Source organism: Asparagus officinalis, chromosome 1 (assembly GCF_001876935.1).
Source record: "Asparagus officinalis chromosome 1, Aspof.V1, whole genome shotgun sequence".
Taxonomy (NCBI): Eukaryota; Viridiplantae; Streptophyta; class Magnoliopsida; order Asparagales; family Asparagaceae; genus Asparagus; species Asparagus officinalis.
Genome location: NC_033794.1, coordinates 100,103,612 through 100,126,716, shown reverse-complemented (window position 1 = coordinate 100,126,716; position 23,105 = coordinate 100,103,612). Strand labels below are relative to the sequence as shown.

The 23,105-nt window shown below is 43.6% G+C and overlaps 1 protein-coding gene, 2 long non-coding RNA genes and 1 other non-coding gene across 4 annotated transcripts; 3 read left to right on the top strand and 1 right to left on the bottom strand.

Annotated features, from left to right (window-relative positions):
* Window positions 161-2,994, top strand: LOC109828790 (peroxidase 25-like). Its single transcript, XM_020395730.1, is given in 4 exon segments — window positions 161-484; window positions 1,028-1,370; window positions 2,365-2,565; window positions 2,568-2,994. Coding segments are annotated over 4 exon segments (957 nt in total). The 5' UTR covers window positions 161-271; the 3' UTR covers window positions 2,768-2,994.
* Window positions 2,895-2,966, top strand: TRNAP-AGG. Its single transcript has one exon. It is a non-coding gene; the product is annotated as a tRNA-Pro (tRNA).
* LOC109843499 lies at window positions 5,155-6,027 on the bottom strand. The gene is made up of 3 exons (XR_002247702.1): window positions 5,995-6,027; window positions 5,441-5,577; window positions 5,155-5,247 (listed from the first exon to the last, which is right to left on the bottom strand). It is a non-coding gene; the product is annotated as an uncharacterized LOC109843499 (long non-coding RNA).
* On the top strand, window positions 15,217-15,554 carry LOC109843493. Its single transcript, XR_002247701.1, has 3 exons — window positions 15,217-15,267; window positions 15,334-15,405; window positions 15,482-15,554. It is a non-coding gene; the product is annotated as an uncharacterized LOC109843493 (long non-coding RNA).

The window sequence follows — 23,105 nt, the reverse complement described above, 5'->3', positions numbered from 1 at the left end:
TTACTTTCTCAACCTTAACCGTCTGTTATTTAGTGGACGGTTCGGATTCATCTTGAATGAAAACTGGAAATGAGTACAATCTGAAGCTGGGATATATAAGTGTTAAATTTTTAGTATTGAATCACAACGGTGCAGTGTGAACTCTCTACCGTATTCTGACAATATGAATCTACACATATTCGAATTTTATGACATGCTGTCTATATAAATACCAAGCTTGGGGGGTTGAGATTTGAGAACAAGCAGGGCGTTTGCTTTTGTCATACATAAGATGGATTCTAATATCGTGTTGAGCTCCGTTGGAATGATCCTTCTCTTCTTTTCTGTTCACGCCCAAGCTCAAACTCTGCGGACAGGCTTCTACTCTTCATCTTGTCCCAGAGCCGAGGCCACAGTGAGATCCACCGTTGAGAAGTACTTCAACAAAGACTCCACCATAGCGCCTGGTCTTCTGAGGCTTCATTTCCACGACTGTTTCGTTCAGGTTTCTCCGTTGTACTAAATTTATTTCTTATATGCTTAACTATTTCATCCTCACATCCGTTATCTTGTTAACGATAGCTCTTCAATCTATTTTTATTGCACCAAAATCTGAAGTTGTGGTTACAACGTCACATCTTAACCTTCCGTGTTACTATACAATTCTGATACCATCTTAAAGTCACTTCCATTACGCTAATTGGTATGGCAAAAAGACGTGAGGTCACTTCCATTACGCTAATTGGTATGGCAAAAGACGTGAGATGAGCTTAATTAGTCTTGCATCGGAAAAATCAATTAGATGAATATATGGTTAAATATGCTAGGACTTATGATTCAAATAGTTATTCCTTTTCAGTCAATTGGGTCTGAGTAGATGGACTATTAATTTCATCTCCGATTAATGGTCCTCTTCCAGACTTCTCAATGAGGGTTATAATTATTGTATAAGTTTTTTTTTTTTTTTTTTGAATCCAGGCTTATTTTTAGTACCATTTTTCTTATAATTCTTGTATAATTCTAGTGGAAATTACGTTGTTTTGTCCAGGGCTGTGACGGATCAGTCCTCATCTCCGGAGCCTCTGCAGAGAGGAGCGCGTTACAAAATCTTGGCCTAAGAGGATTCGAAGTCATAGACGACGCAAAATCTCAGTTAGAAACTCTATGCCCAGGGGTTGTTTCCTGTGCTGATATCCTCGCGTTGGCTGCTCGTGATTCTGTGGACCTAACCGGAGGTCCGAGCTGGTCTGTGCCGCTCGGGAGGCGAGATGGCATGACTTCGTCAGCGTCGGAGGCTACGAGTTTACCATCGCCTGCTGACTCTGTTGCTGTTCAGAGGCAGAAGTTTGCTGATAAAGGGTTAAATGATCATGATCTTGTCACACTAGTTGGTAAATTCTGACTTATGAGATCCCTCTTTTACCCTCTTTTTGAGTACGTAGTTTGTTTTTCTGGTTGAATATGTGATTGTTTTAGCGGCTAATCTCGGTTTAATTTTTTTAAGATTGTTCACAATTCTGTCAGTTTTCAGAGTTTTTGCAGGGATGTTTACTTTTTTTTTGTTTGCTTACATTGTGTAGTTAGACCATAACTAATTCGCTCATTTTTATTATTTATGTTTTTTTTTTGTAGTGGCAGCCTAATATGGGATCGGTGTGTTGGGTTTTATCAAGTTTTTGATACAAACCTCATTGTCATTTTTTTATTTAAATGTGTACATTGTCTTGTTTATTGTATTTTCTAACACGATGGAGTTTATAGGCAGAGATTTGGATTATCTGATCTTCCCATGAAAATTGGATGGTCGTCTTCTAAAAGGAAATTGTTCATTATTTTTATGGTGTTTCTGAAAATTTTCTTCCCAAATGAAACATATGGGGGGAAAACTGTGATACGGGGTTCCACATGTTAGTGAAATTTGATCTAAATCACAATCATCTTAAAGGGCGCTTCTACAGGGACCCCAAATAGGGGACCCAAGGAGGGACATGTGAGTTGTCCCCCTCCGGTTGGATGATGCACTGTCCATGAACAGTGCATCATCCAACCGGAGGGGGACAGCTCACATGTCCCCCCTTGGGCCCCCTATTTGAGGTCCGCGGGGCATTAATCGACTTATAATTTAGGGATAATTGCACATAGGACCCTTGTAGTATTGCACTTTAGATAGTTTGATCTTCGCAGATAGACCCCTTGTTTTTTTTTGTCTCTTTTACTCGGATAGACTCACTTAGGGTAACATCTTCCAAAACTTGTCGAGAAAATTTCACGCGAATTAATGGTCCATCTGCCAAAATCAAACTACTGGAATAACATAATCCATACTAATATTTACGAAGATACAGTAGAGATATGGACTTAACTAATATTGTACGTATTCATCAGGGGCCCACACAATTGGCCAAACCGACTGCTTGTTCTTCCGATATCGTCTCTACAACTTCACAGCCACCGGCAATGCAGACCCGACGATCGACCCCTCCTTCCTGACCCAACTGCAATCCCTCTGCCCTCCTGATGGTGACCCCTCGAAGCGCGCCGCCCTCGACGCCGGCAGCTCTACGCAGTTCGACGTCAGCTACTTCAAGGCGTGCTGGAGTCTGACCAGAGGCTGTGGGGGGATTCTACGACGCAGGCTGTTGTTCAGAGCTACGCTGGGAGCATAAGGGGGTTGCTCGGGTTGAGATTCGATTTCGAGTTTCCGAAGTCGATGGTGAAGATGAGCAGTGTTGGCGTGAAGACTGGGAGCCAAGGGGAGGTCAGAAAGACATGCTCCAGGTTTAACTAATTGATCAGTATGTTGTTGTAAAGGCTAAGAAGAAGACGGGACTCTGGTTTTGGTTCGCGCGCTCGTGTTGTTTATGCATGTAAACGTATTTGCTAATAGAATAAATGTTTAAGCTTAACGAACAACTGGGCATTTGGTCTAGTGGTATGATTCTCGCTTAGGGTGCGAGAGGTCCCGAGTTCAATTCTCGGAATGCCCCTATTTTTTAATCTTTTTTTTCCTGGGTCTGCATTTTTGAATTATTTGTTTACTATTTTTACCCTCAACTCAGTCTGTATATTTTCAGGCCCGTAAAATAATGAAATGTTAGGTAGTTCACGTGGTTCACGCATCTCACAAGTAGCAGCATAAATAGCCATTTAGATGACATAAGTTGCTTATTATGTGGTGAATATCGTCTGAATTTATGAGGCCCACTAATGTCAAGGTCTATAGTAACCTATCAGTGATTAATGTTCATGGGCTTTATTCTTGCTGCTTGACTGCATCGAGATTTTGGCGTGCCCAACAATATCATAGCACTAAAAGATAGACCAAAATCTATTGGTACAGATAGGTCCATCCAAAGAATTCTACTGTTGCAGATACACCCTAAGTGAAAATTTATTGTTGCATATATTCCCCAGAAAAGGGTCACAGAAAAAATTTCGCATAGAGGCCTATATGCAATGACAGAACTACAACAACTCGGCAGCAGTGCGTGGGTTTATTTGGAATTAACCCTTTTTTAATACGTAGTGCTATGTGAGTTCAGTCTGAGTTGAGCACCAGTCTAACCCGTCTCCAATAAATCGTCAACTTCATTGGATACAATGTTTAAAAGTTTTGAGGTATATTACTGATACTTTTACATTGCAATTACAAATAGCCAACAAAGTTGGTTTATTGATTTGAATGTACTTTTTCCAAAGTTATGGATATTTTTGTGGTTTTGCACATATGCATGCATGATTGGGTACATGTGCAAAACACCTGTGGAAATAAATAATAAATCTATTATAATCATTTAAGAAAAGTCGGTATTCTTGGGTTCTACACCTACGCCTCAAGATTTTAAAAAATACAACATATATTCTTAACAATTTATTGTATATTGAAACTAATTAGACAGACAAAGTTTGAAAGATCTAAAAATATCCTAACTATTGTCCACTACCTGATAGCTTATACTTTATCATTTCTGGCTATAATTTTCTAAAAACTTAATCATGTTAGTATTGATTATTAATGTGTTAAAAATATTTAGGCTAAATTGCTTTTAAATGCCCCCACAGTTTCACCATTGTTGCACTTTAATGTGCCCAGTTGTAAAATCTTACATTTAAGTGCCCTGTTGATTTTTCCATTTAAAATCACTACTGATTTTTCTGTTTCTGATGGTGTAAAAAAGCGTGTAGACGAAATTGCCCCTCCCCCAATTTAATTAACCTGACCCGTTTTAATAATCCTACTGTTTACATTGCGAAGTCGATATGTGATTTAGGAGGGTTAAACTCAATTTTTGGTATCTTAATTGTCTTTGATGGTTTTGATTCTCCCGTTCTGGATATTTTGAGCTCTACATTGCTACATAGATAATAGATGCTAGAGACAACGGAGATTGATTCCTTTGGTGTGCCCTCTAATGCTCAAGTCAGTGACTGTTTCTAGTTAATCTAAAGAGAAAAACAAAGTATAGTCTTGTTGATTTTTATTTTTTTTTTGTAAAATTGCATACCTTAATTTAGTGGAAAACGTCAACATTTATAGAGGGTTTACGGTAGGGGTGGCAAATGGGTCGACCCGACCCGACCCGACCCATATAAAATTTGACCCGACCTATATAAGTGTGACCCGACCCGACCCGTTTAATAAATGGGTCAATGTGACCCGACCCAATTATTAAACGGGTTACCCGACCCGACCCATATAACCCAATTGATCCGTTTATCAAAAACAAGACATATCCTAACACATATAACTAGTAAAAATTTTTATAATACACAAAAGAACACTTCTTGCAAGCTCTTTAGACAAAAACTATCACTACTTACAACATGGAGTTATTTCAAAGACATATTCAGTGTTTAAATCTAAATGTACTTCAACGAATTGCACATATCAACAAACAAAAATACATCAATGCAGCTCTTTAGACACAGAATAATCTAAACTAAGAACTAGCAACAAAGAATTTAACACAAGTAAATAAAGAGAATATACACAAGTTTACAACAAAATAGTTAGGAACTTGATCGCCATTATCATAGTCCATCTCCAAATTTACAAAAAATGCAATTACAGTTTACAAAAAAATTAACTGTCTCATCTCCAAATTTATAAAAAATGCAATTACAGTTTACAAAATTTTTAACTGACCCATCTCCAAATTTGAGTCAAAAAATTCATTCTCAGAGTGAATGCGATGCCCTTGGCGGCGGCGAGGGCAATGGCGGAGTGTGATTCCCAGTTTAGTGGAGTGCGGCCGGATCCTCAGTTGCCTGCAAAGATTGAGGAGAGAATTTTGAAGAAGGGAAAGTGCAAACGTTGCAGAAATGCTTCGTAAACTCTTGCTTGATATGTTATGGAAAGGTAAATTCTTGCTATGTTCATAACAAGCAAGGACATTATTGGAGAGATTTGCCTGAAAGTATTGCTGACAGTAACACATCGTAGAGGTAAAAAACAAGATACCTAGAGCCTCATTGACTTGCTTCTGTGCTGTAATACTCTCATCAAGTTCTTGAAGATGGACGTGAACTTCTTCCACAGTAATTTTATAATAAAGGATGATGAAAGTTATAAACTGTGAATGGAATTAGCATACAGTTCTGCAGAGAAATATTGAAACAATGTTACAGAAAGTCAACACATATCGGTAAATTTGCCCATTGTCCCGCCACAGTTGAAGCTTATAATCACATATAAAAATAAATAAAATCAGCAATAAAAACAATGTATGCTATGTTCATGAATATGGATGATTATAGAATCAGACTCCAAGCATGAAAAAACCCAGAGGAAGAATCACTATTTACACGATATGAACATTAACATTCTTTTAAAAGAACCTCGAAATTTTTTGCTGGGTAATATGAATTACTGCATGAGAGATGTCAAAAAGCTCTAAGGCACAGCAAAATTTGAAAGGGAAATCTACAACATATAGTCCCTGTCTCCAAGGTACCTCCAGTTTCTATATTTCAAACTTAAAAAACAAGTCACAGTTCTCTAAAACTATTCCTTACCTTGCTACTTCGATGAAAAACGTTAAATAGCCTACAGTCTTCAAAATCTACAGGCTGGACAGAAGCATCCTATGAGAGAAACTGGCATTAATGTCTGCACTATATGTACTTCTGGGTTTGCTCCAACGTATTCCTACTAAGAAGCTTCAGTCACGCAAAGGCCTAGGATTTGCATATTTCTCAACATAAGCCTGAAAATTTGAACATATAAAAGGAGCCATATATGAGGTAATGGAAATATATCTTTGGGATCAAAACGGTTCACAGTGGAGATAACCAACACTAACCTCCACAAGTTTCAAAATCTTTGAAGGGTAAAGGATGATTGGGAATCTACTTATATGTACTTCTGGGAATCAATTCAAAGATAGCTCTCTTCTTATCACCTGAAAGAGCAGTGGCAGTTTGAGGAAAAGAAAAAAGAATGAGAAGTTTAGAGAATTACACCCTAACGGAAAAATAAAAGGAATTACACCTTCAAGGGGTTGGATTTGGCCTCACACTAATATGCAACTCACATGCATTTAATTATTGATTTTCAATTGGAAATCAAAATCATCTGAATATTACAAGGTATATTTGTAGATTACACACTCAAAGTGAAATTTCACATCTTATCCCTAAATTCAGAAAGAGTAAAATTCAATTTAACATTATTTTTGAGAAAACTAATTAAATTTTTGAGGAAACAGTTGGATTTGGCCTCCAATTGTTTCTTTTTATATAATGATTCAGGTCAGCTTATCAAATAGATTATTCAAAGAGTTTGATAACACATTAACATGATATAAGGTTTGATGTAAGAGATTATAGGTATATATGCTCATACACTGTCAATATTCATATATGATGATCCAAAATTATTTATTGTAATTCAAATATAAGAATATTCATGCATTCTGAATTTTATGTATTAAATTTCTAGCTTGTACAAAGAATGTAAAAAGGCACTAGTAAAAAATCGTATATTCTAGACGGAATATTCTAGACGAAAATTTTTCCGTCTAGTTTGTATTAAACTAGACGGAAAATTTCCGTCTAGAATATTCCGTCTAGAATAATCACTTCTGGAAGATGGAATTTTGAAGCTTGAAAAAATCAGTGGAGCTCAAAATCCGGCAGACATGCTGAAAAAGATGGTGACTATTGACAAACTGAAGCTGTGTTCAGCTTCAGTTGGCCTGCAACAATAACAAGATCGGGGAAGAGCTGCTGCATAGATCGAGATGTGAAGACAGATTGAAATCAGTCTTCAAGTGGGAGATTGTTGGTCAAAAGTTCCTGCCATCTAAAAAGTTTTTTGACAAAAGCAGACAAAGACAAAGGAAGAAAGGAAGCGGGCCGCCAAAGTTGAGAAACGTGTGGCTGTTGGTTGGTGTGTGTTGACAAAAGAGAGATGGAAGCAAAAGTAAAAAATGTCAGAAAGAAAAAAAGGAGCATTGAAGCCTATAAAAGCCCCCCTCTCTTCCTCCGGTGAATGCACTCCAAAAATCACAGAAAAGAGCATAAGCTTAGAGAGCGATTAAGAGAGAAGAAAGAAAACTCTGTGAGAAAAAAAAAATCCAAGAGAGAAAATTGAGAGCAATTTTCAGAGTGAAGAGGGTTGTGAGTTTGAGTGTGAAAAACACTTGTAATATTTCTCGCAAATAGTGAAAGATCTGCAGCAGCCCGTGGACGTAGGCAAATTTGTGCCGAACCACGTAAATCTTGCGTTGAAAGATCTGCAGCAGCCCGTGGACGTAGGCAAATTTGTGCCGAACCACGTAAATCTTGCGTGTCCCCTTTTTGCGCATTTATTTTCGCTTTCTCTCAAATCTGACAATAGGGGAATCCGGGTAATTTCCCAACAGACCCCTCCACCTCCCCCTCAGCCCTCCACTCCTCCGCCCTCTACACCCTCTCCTCTCCCTTCTCCGGAGACCCCTCCACCTCCCCCTCAGCCCTCCACTCCTCCGCCCTCTACACCCTCTCCTCTCCCTTCTCCGGAGACCTCACCCTCTCCTCCCCCTTCTACTTCTCCTTTCTCGACCTCAGCCCTCTACTCCTCCGCCCTCGACCCGTCCACCTTCTCCCCGATGCCCTCCTCCCTCTCCCCCGAAACCCTAACCCTAACCCTGACCCACGTGTTTTCGTCAAAAGTTGCCTTCATCATTGATTTCATTAAAACTTTAAGCGTTACAAATGAAATTCAAATAACGAAAATAAAAAATTACAACTTTCTTGAAAATAAACGCAAGATCCGTTTATCGTCTCTTGCTTGCGTGGGTCTTTGGCCTGTGACGGGGACGTCGATATCCGTGGACTACCTGGCAATCAGATCTGATCCAGCAAAATCGGGCAGAGCTTCGTCGATCCGCGAGGAGATCTAGAAGCTTGAAGCGCCTATCTCGGCTAAAACAAGATATTTGCTCTTCTTAGGATTACCGGCGAAGGGTAATGCTAAGGAACGGACACGGGTGATGCGAATCTGATGAAGACCTCTCTTGTGTTGAAGTGCTCGACCACTCTTCACTGCAGCAGGGCTTCGCCAACTCTCCAAAAATCCAAATCCTCCAAAATGAGGCCCTAAGGTTCCTATTTATAGGCATGGGGGTTACATAGGACGTTGGGACACCCCTGGGGTGTCTAGGCAAAGCCTAGACACCCTTGGGGTGTCTCGGTTTGGCCGAGACACCCCTGGGGTGTCTTGGCTTTGCCTAAACACCCCTGGGGTGTTTCGACTTTCCCGAGACACCCCGGGTGTCCCAGTTCAGCCTGAGACGCTCCGTTGTGTACGTTTGATTGTTTCCGCCGTAAATTCTTCGTCCGAACTCGGATTTGAGTGATTCCAAGTGCGTTGGAAGCTTGACGAGGAGTTCCATCCGCTCCGATGGTTGGATTATCTGTAGAGTGATCGATATATGAAGGGCATTGTTCTTTTTGCGAACATCGTAGGGTTCCCGATTGGCCCGTGCCTCCGTTATTCCGAAATTCTATCGGCTCACGTAGTTCGTTGATTCACTTCAATCGTTCATCAACGTCAATCGAACTCCTGTGGATCGGATGGTGATGTTCATTGTCGTTCCTTAACACTGAGCCATTCGTGGAGACCTATAGGTAATTTTCGATGCCTACAGATACCCCCTCCAAAGCGTTCCGGACTCGTTTCTTTTATAGAAGAGGCTGAAATACTTTGGATGTGATTGGTCTAGCCTTCAGTCGGCGTAAAGGACCTGCAGTTAGCTTCAACTCTTGACTCCTTCGATTTTCGGTCTATTCGATGCTTTGACGAATAGCCGAAGTTCTTCCGGCGCTGCGTTTATCGCTTGGCCATCGTCAGAGTCTCGAGTCTACAGCTGATGAATTGAGTTTGGCTTGTGTCATTGAGTTGACTTTGAACTACCTCCATCACATTGTGTTGACTTAGGGTTTCGGATCACAATATGTTGACTTTTTGTTGCAATGCGTTGACTGGCGTTGACCTAGGGTTACGCGTTGACCAGCGTTGGCCTTAGGGTTTCGAACGTCAAATGTTGACTTTTTGGTCGCAACACGTTGACTGGCGTTGACCTAGGGTTACGCATTGACCGGCGTTGACCCTAGGGTTTCGAACGTCGAATATTGACTTTTTTTGGTCGCAACGCGTTGACCGGCGTTGACCTAGGGTTACCCGTTGACCGGCGTTGACCCTAGGGTTCCGAATCGTCAAACGTTGACTTTGGTCGCAACACGTTGACTGGCGTTGACCTAGGGTTACGCGTTGACCGGCGTTGATCCTAGGGTTTTGAATCGTCGAACGTTGACTTGTGTGGATTTCGAATCCTCGAACCTTGACTTTCGTGGATTTCGAATCCTCGAATGTTGACTTTCGTTGCAACGCGTTGACTGGCGTTGACCTAGGGTTACGCGTTGACCGACATTGATCCTAGGGTTTTGAATCGTCGAACGTTGACTTGTGTGGATTTCGAATCCTTGAACCTTGACTTTCGTGGATTTCGAATCCTCGAACGTTGACTTTCGTTGCAACGCGTTGCCTGGTGTTGACCTAGGGTTATGCGTTGACCGACGTTGACCCTAGGGTTTCGAATCGTCAAACGTTGACTTTGGTTGCAACGCGTTGACTGGCGTTGACCTAGGGTTACGCGTTGACCGGCGTTGACCTTAGGGTTTCGAATCGTCAAACGTTGACTTTGGTTGCAACGTGTTGACTGGCGTTGACCTAGGGTTACGCGTTGACCCTAGGGTTTTGAATCGTCAAACGTTGACTTGTGTGGCAACGCGTTGACTGGCGTTGACCTAGGGTTACGCGTTGACTGGCGTTGACCCTAGGGTTTTGGATCGCTCGTCGTTGATTAGTGTGGATTTCGTCGAAATGTCCAACAACCGGCGAAAATAGGCAAATTCGGACTTCGAAAAAGGCTCAGGGGGGCTCGAATAGAGTTGAGACACCCAAGGGGTGTCTCAACAAAACCGAGACACCCTTGAATTGTCTCGAATGGGTGTCCCAACAAAACCGAGACACCCTTGGGGTTTCTCGGTTTTGCCGAGACCCCCCTTGGGGTGTTTTGGCCAAAAACCGAATCCCCCCCCCCCTTTTATTTGAATTCTTTCCATTTTTGTTTTCCCCCCTCTTTTCAAAGTCTTTTCAAAAGAGGATTCTTTCCCTCTTGAATCATCTTCTTCTACCTCTATCCCTCCACCATTGTTCTTTACCTTCCAAGAACTCTAAACCCATAAACTCCATAACGAAATTTCGGATTTTGGTGTTCTCTCCTTGGCCGAAAATACCCTCTCCTCCAAGCTAGGGTTTCATCATCTTCAGGCTCAAGAAAAGCCTCTTGATTTGGTAAGTTTCCCTTCAAAGCTCTCCTCTTTTTCAAGAAAGATCATAGCTTTATGTTTGTGATGGGGGTATACCATGAATTTGTATGCAAAGATCATAGCTTTTTGTTCTCATGAGTTAGAGGATAGGCTCTTTGATGATGGGTTGTGTATGCACAAGAATTTGGGGGGGTTTTATGTAAAATCAACAATATGGCCGAATTTGAGGGGCTTTTGTGCAAAATTGGACTGAAATTTGAGGGTTTTTTATGCAAAGGGGGCTGACATTTAGGACTAAAATTTTACTCCTTTTGGCCGAATTTGAAAGGTGCTTTTATACAAAAGAATCGACATTGTTTGAGGGGTTTATTTGCAAAAAGCAACTCAAAACTTGTAGAAGGGCATATTTGCAAAAGGGCTGAAATTTTAGGGCTGAAATTCCAAGAATTTAGACCACAAACCCATGACTAAAGTTTTGAGAAGGGTATGCGAAAACCAAACCGAAATTTGTGGAGGGGTTTATTTGCAAACTTGGCTAAATTCTACAAAAGGGCTTATTTATAAAATTAACCAAAATTGTGGGGTATCGGGGGTGCTATATGATCAGATATGATGACCATGACCCAACTCGAGCGTGTCCTTGACCCGAATTTAGCCTTGAACACGAAGGGTATTTTAGGTATTCACCAAAATTCACTGCAAAAAATGACAATCATTGTTTCGCATGCACGAAATTTGTAGGTTTAACTAGACTTCAATTATAAAATCCTATTTATAGCCATAGGACTTTAAAATTAAAGTTCTTAATTTCGCCTGTTTCTTAAATTTCGTTGTATTACATACTTTTAGATGTACCTGACTTGCTCTGCTTTTGCGTTGCAAGATTTTCAATGTCTCCACTCCACGGGCCGACCTCGGACCGCTGTAGGAGTCGTTCTCAATTTTCGCAGCACAGCGAGGTAAGAGGTTCGCCTCGGCCATCTTTCGCAGCGGCCTCTTTGCTTTTGGGGGTGAGAATTTACATTTTCGTATCCTGTTGACGGGCTCTTCGGGGGGTCATGAGGAAGAACGACACCCTCGCTTCGCAGGGGTTAAGGTTTCAGAGCTTGTCCTGGGCTTCGGCGCAATTCAAGTCTTTTCTGGTTATATTTGGGGTGATTTTTGTGTCGTCACTACAACCTTATAGTCGGTGTTGTTACAGTTATTTACGTGATGATGCATACGCGTTCTTCGTGTAGAGCACTCAAATCGTCCTCATCCAGTTATTCCGTGAATGAGCTTATCTTCTTCTTATGAGATGGATTTTCTTGACTCTATCCTTGTGTTTTATGCAAGTAGAGTTTTCGCTGGCGGGTAGCCTTCCTCCGCCCCCTCAATGCCAATACTGGTTGTAGGCCGGGAGTCTTTCTTACAGCTTCTCTCAGGCAGGCCGTTAGTCCGCACTCCTCGGTTGACAGAGAGATCGCTGCCGACGAATCCTGTCGTTTGATAGCGGGAGGAGGGGTCGTGATTGCTTTGGCGCCTAAAGCTTATCAGGCGGATGCCTCCTTTACTGTGGATTCTTTCCTCTATCAGGTTTAAAAGAAGCCCGAGTGTTCCTGTTCGGAGATCACGTCGAGGATCTTTTGCTACGTTGACGGCCTTACCGAGGAACACTGGCTGTACTCTCGACGAAGAGCTCCTCTTGTACATTCCCTCCATTCCGCGTCAATATTCTTTCAGTCACTTGAAGGGACAGGCTGTGGAGCGACAGATGTCTTAGCACCTTACTGATGATGCTGAGCGAGTCCAGTGTGGATATGCCTCTCATCACAAGACTCCTGGTTCTAGCGGGTATCATGATATTCGTGGTCTTCGACCAGGGATCATGGGCCTTGACACTGCACCCCCAGGCGAGGTGTCAGTACCTGCTCCTACCGTGGGTAATCGTCTGGCTCTTCTGGGGAGAAGGTTACCTCCACCAGATTATAGATGCTATGGTTGGGCTTCCTCACTAGCCAAGGGATGGTGGGCACGCATGACCAGTTTCGTATTGGCGCGCTGGGAGAGGGATTTGAAGAGCAGTGGATTGTATGCACCTATACGAGCCACCATGTACGGACTCCCGATCAGCTGTCACCATTTCTTGGCGTTGTTAGAGGCAACACCTTTCTGACCAGTGGTGGTGAGCTAGGGTTGGCCTTGCACGAGATGCACCATGTTTCGGGTCTTCCGATGGGGGATTGTCCGTATCAGGAGTACTTCCCCTCGAACCAGCAGTTGGAGTGTATGAAGAAAGATACTCCCGATATGTATGACACTCTCTGGGATCTTACTTGTCACTATTATACCTCCTTGGCCCAGACTTCTCTTCTAGCGAAAAGGAAGAAGCAGATCAGCTTGAAGCAGTTTGCTAGCTATTTGTTCCAGAATTTGGAGGGTAATTCCAGCGAGCCCATTCGTGAATTAGATGTGTTGACCCCTACCGCCGTTAATGAGTTGGTGGAGAAGGCTGAGGCTCGTTCTTACACCATTGCCAGTGCTGAGGGAGCTTTTCCTACAGGAACCAAGTTTCGTTCGTTTCTTCGCCGTGCACAGAAGTCCATTAGGCCCCGGACTCTACTAGCAGGATACCTTGCTCTCTGGTTGAAGAAATGTGTTGTTCCGTACCAGCCTTCAGACGCTTTACCTATCGAGGTGCTCTTTCCTGCCGTTCAGCTAGCTTACGGGAGAGAGCTTTCCCTGCTCCCAGCGATGGTTGCTGGCATCCATTGCGGGCTTAGGTGTCTAGTCAGTAGTTTTACACAGGGGGGTTCTGAACCATCGACCGAGCTTATTTGTCCGAAGGTCGAGCTTCCTTATGCATATCTGATGGCGTGGCTTGTCCTTCACCGTCCTGACTTGATGTCGGCGCCCAGCGTTGTTGATGTCCCCGTTCCTTTTGTGCAGCTGTTGGAAAAGAGCAGATGGCTCGGGAACAAATTTAGTGATGTACAACGAGAGCTTCGAGTCCGTAAGAGCTAGGAGTTCTTCAAGTGTTTTCCTCACTTTTCGGGTCGCTATGGTGACGTGCTGATTGACGAGGAGAAACCTAGAAGTGACCGGACTGTTCTCGACGTTGGTTGTTTCCGCTGGTTAGTGAACATCCGCGTTGGGTATCTTGTTCTCCGGGTGAAGAATCAATGCCACAAAGAGCCTTACCTTCCCTGCCGTTTTGCTCGTCAGTTCGGCTATGACCAACTGTATGTTGGGAATCCAAGTCGTGGTCTGCAGGTTGAGGGAGGGCTTATTGACAGCGTACGAGCATGGCTGTGGACTATGGTGGGCTGCACTAGAGCCCATTTTGCTCTTCCTTCATATAGGCGTAAGCCGCTGACCACTTTCCTCAGTTGCAAGTGGTTCCTTTCCGCCCATGAATCCATAGGTGTGAGGAGTCTTTCAGAGTTACAGTCCGAGCACTCGGTCCAGGTTGCTATGATGGCTGCTCGCAGGGCTGAGCTTGCTCAGAAGCAGAGAAAGGGGCATGCCAAATCTCTTCTCAAAGATGATGAAGAGCTCCTTCCTACGGGTGATGACGACGAGACTTCTGAGGAGGAATACGTGGATATAGATACCGACAGAGAAGAACTTGATACAGGTTTGTCATGCTCTTTGATTTTCCTTCTCTATTCTAATTGGTCTAAATGACAGATCTTGTTCGTTTAATGAAATGACCATTGTCACTTTAGGTAGGACAGTTGATGATCATGAGTCGCCAGCTTCTCGTTATATGAGCTCAGGGCCCAGCGATCGAGCTCCCACGCATGTTGAGACGTGTGACAAGTCCGTGCATGACCGACCTGTTGGTCCTAGGAGGGTTGGTGCCCCGAAAAGGAAGAAGACCGCACATAAACCCCACGACGGTCAGCGTCCTTATGGAGTGGACTTAGGAAGCACTGCCGATGGAGGGGAAGGTAATATTTATTTTTATTGCTTTAAGGTGATTTACCTTTTGGGATTCGTAACTATGTTTTATGCTCCAGGGTTCTTTGAATAGGGCGAACTTCCATCGGGTCCGGTATCTCCTGGATCTGATAACATGGATTGCTTTATGCAGCAGATGTGCGACGCCCTTCATGACGGTTCTCTGGGCATCGATCTAAACATTGATCTTGAGCAGGTGAATAGTGTTGAGCCCACCGTCCCATATTCAGGTATATCTACATCCAATGATACCCTCCTCAAGCATGGGGAAAGAGAATCTTCTGTTTTTGCTGCAGGTATTTCTGAGCTTTCCTTTCTTCCTCATCTTCCAACATTTAGGTTATCCTGCAGATGTCGCGATGGAAAAGCCAGTTGAGGATGGAGCCTATCATGATGTAGGTTTCGAGGAACATGGGTGTGCTCCTGTACCAAGTTTCTTGAAACCCGACGCTGGATTATTAGCCGATATGTTGGCTGAGCAGGCCACCAAAAGAACCGTGGGACCACCCTTTGAGAGTGATTCATTCACAGGTATATATCTGATTCCCTTCATCTTGCCTGATCTTTTGTCTGACTAACGAAGGATTAATATTACAGCGCCAGTCATTGGGATTAACCCAATATCGATTCCCGGCATATCTAGCTTACCTCGGAGTGACGGACTTGCAGGTACGCATGCGATTTAGGGACATCGTACTCCTCTTTATTTATCTGACTTTTGACTAATATATGAGTGCAATCATAGGACCAGCCACCGGGACTGATTCTCTTATGATTCCTGGCATTCCCCAGATACCTACGGATGATGGACCTACAGGTATGCAGATGACCTTATCATCCCAATCCTCCTTATTTGTCTAAATTTTCATTTTGACTAATAAAGAAGTGCAACTATAGGCCCAGCCGCTTGGGCCGATACCCTTATGACTCTTGGCATTCCCGCTGCATCTGAGGACGGTGGGATTGCAGGTATGCATACGATCTTTTTGTTGATATACCCTCTACGACTGCTCCTGCCTTTATCTCGGAGCCTGTCAGATCTCAGCCCGAGGGGGCCTCCGTTGACATTGGTATGTTCGGAATTTGCTTTTAAATTTCCTTATCGTATTCAATAATTTCTTAGCCTTCCATACTGTTGTTTGTAGGATCTCGGCCTTCTCCATATGATCACATCCTTGCCATCTTGTCTGATCCCGATCCTCGCAGAGACGTATTCCGGATGGATCTCAACTCATTCGTTGTCTTTTTTAACAGCATGATCGAGAAGGTTCTTCACCAAGGATATGGTTTTGATCAGTACAGACGTTCCCTTTCTCGCTACATGACGATGATCCGAGATGACGGATACTCGGAGTTAGCTGACTCCCTCGCTGCTGATTTTATTGTCCTGGAGTCTGAACTCCGGGAGTTGGAGGAGCTACAGGCTAGCGGAGCTTCTTCTTTCGTGTCTTCTCAGCTGGAGAATAGGTTGTCGCAGTGGCATGATTTGAGATCTTCCATCGGTCATGAACTTCAGTCATACGAGCATTCCGTCGCACAGCTGATGGCTGGTATTGCCAGGAAGGATACTGACAGAGCCGAGTTACTCAATTCTTTGGGCTCTCAGCGTGAGGAGGTAGATAAATTGAGGAAGGCCTTGAAGCTTGCCGAGGAATCTGTTGGTATTATGGCGGAAGAGTTGGCTGGACTAGAGAGGTCTCGCGAGCAGATGCTTGAGAGATTAGGACCTACGCAGGCGAGATTGATGGAAGTGAAGAATGAAGCTGCGAGGATCTTGAGCAATTCTGAAGAATCCATCCGAGCTGACCTGCAAGTAGAACTAGAACAGAGTTATATAGACAAGCTTTCTAAGTTAAAATCTCATGTTCTTAGCCGCCGACTGTCTTCAGGATGATGAGCTTTTTATTGTATGCTTTAGCTTGATTTATTAATAGAAACTCAGCCTTTGATTCAGTTATGATATTTCTTTATTTATTTTGAACTCAGCAATGACAAGATTTACAGGATTTTTGGCAAACCCCCAGCCATCAACGGGTTTGATATGTCTTTACCGATTACCGTTTGAATCGGACTAGCATGTGAATTATTAAAACCCGTCTCACATGTAACGTTGTGCTAAGAAAATTGCTTTTCTTAGGCTTGATGCTATGATTTTGAATACATAGGCTTAACCATTTCTTATAGGGAAAAGGTACCCTGCACCGCGTATTAGGCGACGACTTATCCCTTCTTAGGCTTCGGGATAAAATTCCCCAGGCTTAGATCCTGGTGTCTTTTTCAATCAGCGAAAGACTAAACCGGCAATGTGTGTTAGACATAGGCTTTGGGATTTTTGGCAAACCCCCAGCCTCCAACGGGTTTGATGTGCCTTTATCGATCACCGTTTGAATCGGGCTAGCATGCGGATTGTCTAAATCCGTTCCTCATATAACGTTGTGCTAAGAGAGTGAATTCTCTAAGACTTTGTGCTATGATTTTGAATACATAGGCTTCGCCCTTGTTACGGGAATAGGCTACCCGGCAACACGTGTCAGGTGTTGACTCATCCCTACTTAGGCTTCAGGATAAAATTCCCCAGAATTATACTCTGGTGTCTTTTTCAATCGGCGAAAGACTAAACCGGCGACGCGTGTTAGGCGTAGACTTATCTCTATTTAGGAGTTGAGATAAAATTCCCCGTGCACAAAGTGCACGGATTGGAAGTTGGGAATTTTGTCTTTGGGAGAGGAAGAATTTTATATTCTATCTCTCGGTACTGAAGAGGAAGAATTTTATATTCTATCTACAGCTGGAAAGGAAACTCGAGGTGGGATCTCCACCCCCAGACTCCGAAATGATGAAACTAAGAGTGGGATCTCCACTCCGAGAATCGGAAAGGTTCAAACGACCCTAACTTTTATAGGATTGGTCATTTGAATCAAAAGAATCCCTCATTCATTGAGGAGAAAGCCCAATTTCGACCCTAACTTTTATAGGTTTGGTGGAAAAAGGAACAAAGGCGGATCTTCGTTTATCGAAAAGGAATAACTCGGTCTTAGTCCTAACTACTTGTAGGCTTAACTAAGTGAGATCGGGAACAATCCTAACTTTTATAGGTTTGACTGTTCGAATTGAATGTGGACCTCTCGTTCATGGAAGGAATCGAGAGAGGAATTTGGCTTTGGCCCTAACTTTTATAGGTTTGACCTGAAAGCAAAGAGAGTGGAATACAGGTAGCAAAGAAAATGCCAACTCGTATTATCACTCAAAGGAGGACTTTACTGCTAGGTGATTAGGACCTAACATATTGAGTCTGAGAAATGCCAATGACTGGCAGATAGAAATTTTGGTGGATCTACCGTCGATTAATTTGATTAGCGGATAGTTTGGTGAGGGAAGATTAATCCATCAAAGGATTAGATCTCATCTCGCAAAAATAACTCATGAGAGTTAGAGTTTGACAAGAAGAAACATTTCGGCGTTCGGAATTCGAACGGGGATTTCTTATTCATCAATACTACAATGATTAGGTTATCCCAGAGAATACCCCATGTGGTATTCTTTGCCATTTATTGGCATCATAAGCCGGTCACCATCCTTGGTGACTAAGCGATATGCGCCGCTCGAGTAAACTGTCTCTACTACGAATGGTCCCTCCCATTTGGGTTCAAATTTGCCCTTCTTTTTGGAGTTAAGGATCATAGGCCGCCTCTCAGCTAGAACCAAATCCCCTTCTTTGAAGCTTCGTTGTCGAACCTTCTTGTCGAAGGCTCGAGAAATGCTAGCTTGGTAAAACTCAATATGTTGTTGAGCTTCCAGGCGCTTTTCATCGAGCCTCTCGAGTTCGTCGAGGCGTTTCTGATGTTGTTCTTCGGTCGTCATCTGGGTTGCAAGAGCGATCCGAAGAGACGGGATTTGAATCTCCAATGGAAGAACAGCTTCACATCCGTATACCAGTGAATACGGGGTTGCTCCCGTCGGTGTGCGCACCGTGGTCCGATAGGCCCATAGAGCCGCGCCAAGCTTGTCATCCCAGTCTCGTTTATTAGTTTTCACGATTTTTGACAAGAGTTTTATGATAGTCTTGTTGAAGGCTTCAGCTAATCCATTTGCTGTGGGATTATAAGCCGTTGACGAGATATCCTGAATTTTAAACTTTTCGCAGAACCTTATGAAGGCGTTGCTGACAAACTGAGGACCGTTGTCATGTATGATTCGTCTTGGAACACCATACCTATAGATGATATGGTGCTTGATGAATGCAATGACGTTGCTCGTTTTAACTTCTTTGAGCGGAACCGTTTCAGCCCATTTGGAGAAGTAATCGGTAATTGCCAGGATGAACCGGTCACCTTTGACTGATGGGGGATTTATAGGGCCAACAATGTCCATTCCCCAAGTCTCGAACGGCCATGACGTAATTAAAGGATGCAGATGCTCCGGAGGTTGGTGCATATAATTCGCATGTACTTGACATGCGTGACACTTTCGGGCGTATGTGATTGCATCACTCATCATGAAAGGCCAAAAATATCACATTCTTCTAATGCGGTCATAAAGCTTGGGACCAGGTTGGTGCGCGCCACACTCTCCTTCATGCTCCTCCCTAAGGACCTCTTCAGCTTCTTTGGTTGATAAGCAACGTGCTAGCAACCCATCGTACCCCCTGCGGTATAGCGTTCGATTCTCCGTATTATAGTAGAATCTTGGTGCTCTTCGTCTGATTGACTCTCTTTCCTTCATATCTTCTGGCAAGATTCCATGCAAGACGTAGTCGATGATGGGAAAACGCCAATCTCGTGGTTCGAACTCGACTTGAGTAGCGTGCACCTCTTGAACCTCTTCTTCCTTGGCATCTTCACCGTAAAGCGGCACTAAGAGTTGGTGAGTTCTTACCGTAACAAACTGTTCTGTTTCAGGAGGTTGTGCCAGAGATACGGCCAATGCCGCTAACGCATTTGCGTAAGTGTTCTGTAGCCGTGGAATATGTTCGATAAAGAATCCTTCGAATGATTCTGCCATCTCCACTGCCATCTTATGGTATGGTATTAAATCTTGGCTTCGGACCTCGTACTCTCCCTGAACTTGTTTAACTATCAGTTGAGAATCGCCGAAGGCTTCGAGGTACTCAACCCCCAGTTCTTTGGCGAAACTGAGTCCTATGAGTAATGCATTATATTCGGCTACATTATTTGAGCACGGTTCCGTCAACGAGTAAGCTCGAGGCATCACGTGCTTTCCTGGGGAAACTAAGACAACTCCAACTCCGGAAGAAATCTTAGAACTTCCAGGAGCACTTGCTACATTAGTTGCTCGTGAAGCGCCGTCGAAGTACAAACGCCATACTTGGTGGTGCGAAGTTGCGTTTACTTCGTGGGTTTCATCGGGTAGATCGTCATATATCTCAGCGGTGTCTGTAGTTGGATTAGCTGCCAGGAGATCACAGATGGCCTGCCCTTTTACTGACTTCTGTTGTTTAAAATGCAAGTCGTATTGGGACAAGAGTAAGGCCCATTTTGCTAATCGCCAGCTCATGGAAGCTGGTTGAGTCATGAATACTCGAACCGGATTAACTTTAGAGATAAGATGAATGGTCTGCCCAACCAGATAATGCCGCATATTCTGAATAGCGAACACCAAGGCGAGACACTCTCTCTCGATCATGGGATATCGAGATTCAGCGCCCACCATGGTTCGGCTTAAATAATACACTGCCTGCTCGTGACCGTTATCGTCATCTTGTGCGAGTAATGCACTTAATGAGTGGCTTGTCGCCTTGACATAAATCAAGAACGGTTTACCTGATTTCGGTGCGACGAGCACGGGAGGTTTTGAGAGAAATGCCTTTTGACAAGCGTCATCCCATACAAAAGATACGCCCTTCTTTGTGAGCTTGGAGAATGGTTGGCATTTTCCTGAGAGGTTCGAGATGAACCGACGAATATAAGCTAATCGCCCTTGCAATCCTCTGAGCTCCTTGAGGTTTCTCGGAGGCTGTAATTCATTAATTGCATTTACCTTATCAGGGTCGATGTGAATGCCCTTGGTGGTGACGACAAATCCCAGGAATTTACCACTGGACATTCCGAGGAAAGACTTGGTAGGATTCATCTTCAACTGATGGGCTCGCATCAAGTCAAACATGGTCTTCAAGTCCTTAATGTGATCTTTCTTATCACGACTTTTCACAACCAAATTATCCACGTAGCATTCGACAGTTTTCCGCAGATGCTCCTGAAAAATCTTCGACATAGCTCTCTGATATGTGGCGCCTGCATTCTTTAACCCGAAGGGCATAACTGTGTAGCAGAAGACACCGAGAGGCGTTCTAAATGCGGTATGCTTTTCATCATCTGGATGCATCTTTATTTGGTTATAACCAGAGAAACCATCCATGAAAGACATCCTCTCGAACCCACACGTATTGTCGATGATGACATCCGTGATGGGGAGGGGAAAATCATCTTTTGGGCCTGATCTTCCCATTCTTCTTAAGGACTGGGACGATATTGGCAAGCCATTCCGGATGTTGCTCTTCCCTAATGAAGCCCGAGTCGATAAGCTTTTTAACTTCAGCTTCGATCGCTTCCATCATTTGCGGACGAAACCGTCTTTGTTGTTGTTTGATAGGTTTGACATCCGACTTAATATTGAGACGATGCACTGCTACGTTTGGATCGAGCCCTGGCATGTCTTCATAATTCCAGGCGAACACATCGATGTACTCCCTGATGAGTGAGATTAACTCTTCTTTCTCATCGGGTAGGAGACTATCGCTGATGAATATCGGCTTTGGATTTTCCTCACTTCCCATATTCACTTGGACTACTTGATCTTCGGTAGGAGGTTCTCTTTGTTCGAACCTATCACCATACTGCATGTTTAAGTGATGAACCCAAGGATCTTCCCATGTCGGCATCTGGTCGTCTTCCTCTATTGTGGTAGGATCGACCGTAACCATGTTCGACATCAACTTTTTGAACATCTCACCGATACTAGTATCGGAATCCCAAGCTGAAGAATCAGATGAGTATCCGTTTCTAGCTTTGTTAGCAATCTGATTGATGATTTGCCAGCAACATTCATCGTCGGATGAGGAGACATAACCAAGACCTCTTTTGTGGCGATAATAATCATCAGGTTTTCCCTTTGGTACATAGGCCATTCGAGGTGGAACTCGTGGGCCTCGACCAAAGAAAAGACCTTCTCCGAGTGTGAAGTCATACCCATACTTCTCCATTAGATCGCGCGCTTTTGCGTCATACCTGAATAAGTGAGGAGCAGGTTTATCATCATCATCTTCCTCTTCTAAGAAGTGATCGGGTATTGGAGCTTCTTTTCCTTTGCCGTAGACGACTTCTTTTCCACTCCATCTTCCCGCGGGGATGACAAGCGTCGCTCCGCATGGATCTTGTACCTGCTTTTTCGTCAGACAAAATGACTGAAGAGGCATATACAGGTCAGGGTTATCACAAAGCTCTTTAGTGACGTCATCAAGACACATCGAATACTCTAAATCATCGTTTATTGATAGTTCTTCGGCAAGTTGCCAATTACAACTATTCTCCGATGATTCTTCATCATCAAGATTGATTACAATGGGTACAATGTCATTAAGTACAAAACCACCATCGTAATCAAGCCCAGTTTCGGTATCAGCTTCATCTCCGCTGTCCGTTCCAGTTGATGGGACTATAAGGTTACCGTGGATCCAAGGTCGACCCAACAGTAAGTTATAGGACGTTTCTGCGTCAATCACATAGCAGGTAACTTCTGATTTTAAATTCCCGATCTGGCATTTGATTCGAATCTTCCCCAAGGGTCTGGACCCGTTGGTGTTGAATCCATAAATCGTAGTGCCGGTGGAGGCTAGTTTGCTAGTCGGGGTTCCAAGATGATGCATCAGTCTGGAGGCTAGTTTGCTAGTTGGGATTCCGAGATGATGCATCAGTCGGAATGGCATGATGCTAACAGCAGAACCCGGATCAACTTGGATCCGGTTGACCATGCTGGAGCCAATGTGCCCTGTGAAATACAAAGGCCGATCATGCTTTGAGTTCTTCGTCTGCATGTCTTCTTTGGTAAAAGAGATGCATGGAAAATGATGCGCCGCGAGATTGCAGTGTTGAGCTGACGGCTCTGGTCCTTCAGGAGATGGCTTGATTCGAGTTAAGAAAGCTTCAGAGTCACTCAAGGCCTCTTGTAATGCTTTCCTTGTAAACTGCGCCATGATGTTAAAATGGGGCGGAGAGCTTGCCTTTCCCAGTTTGTCTTTTCCAATCGGATGATTGAATCGAGACTGCCTCGGGTTTTGGGCTTCCTGACGTAAAGGCTCTTTCCCCTTCTCCTTCTGCCCGACTTTCTCCGTAGTTACAGGCGTTGGGGGAGTT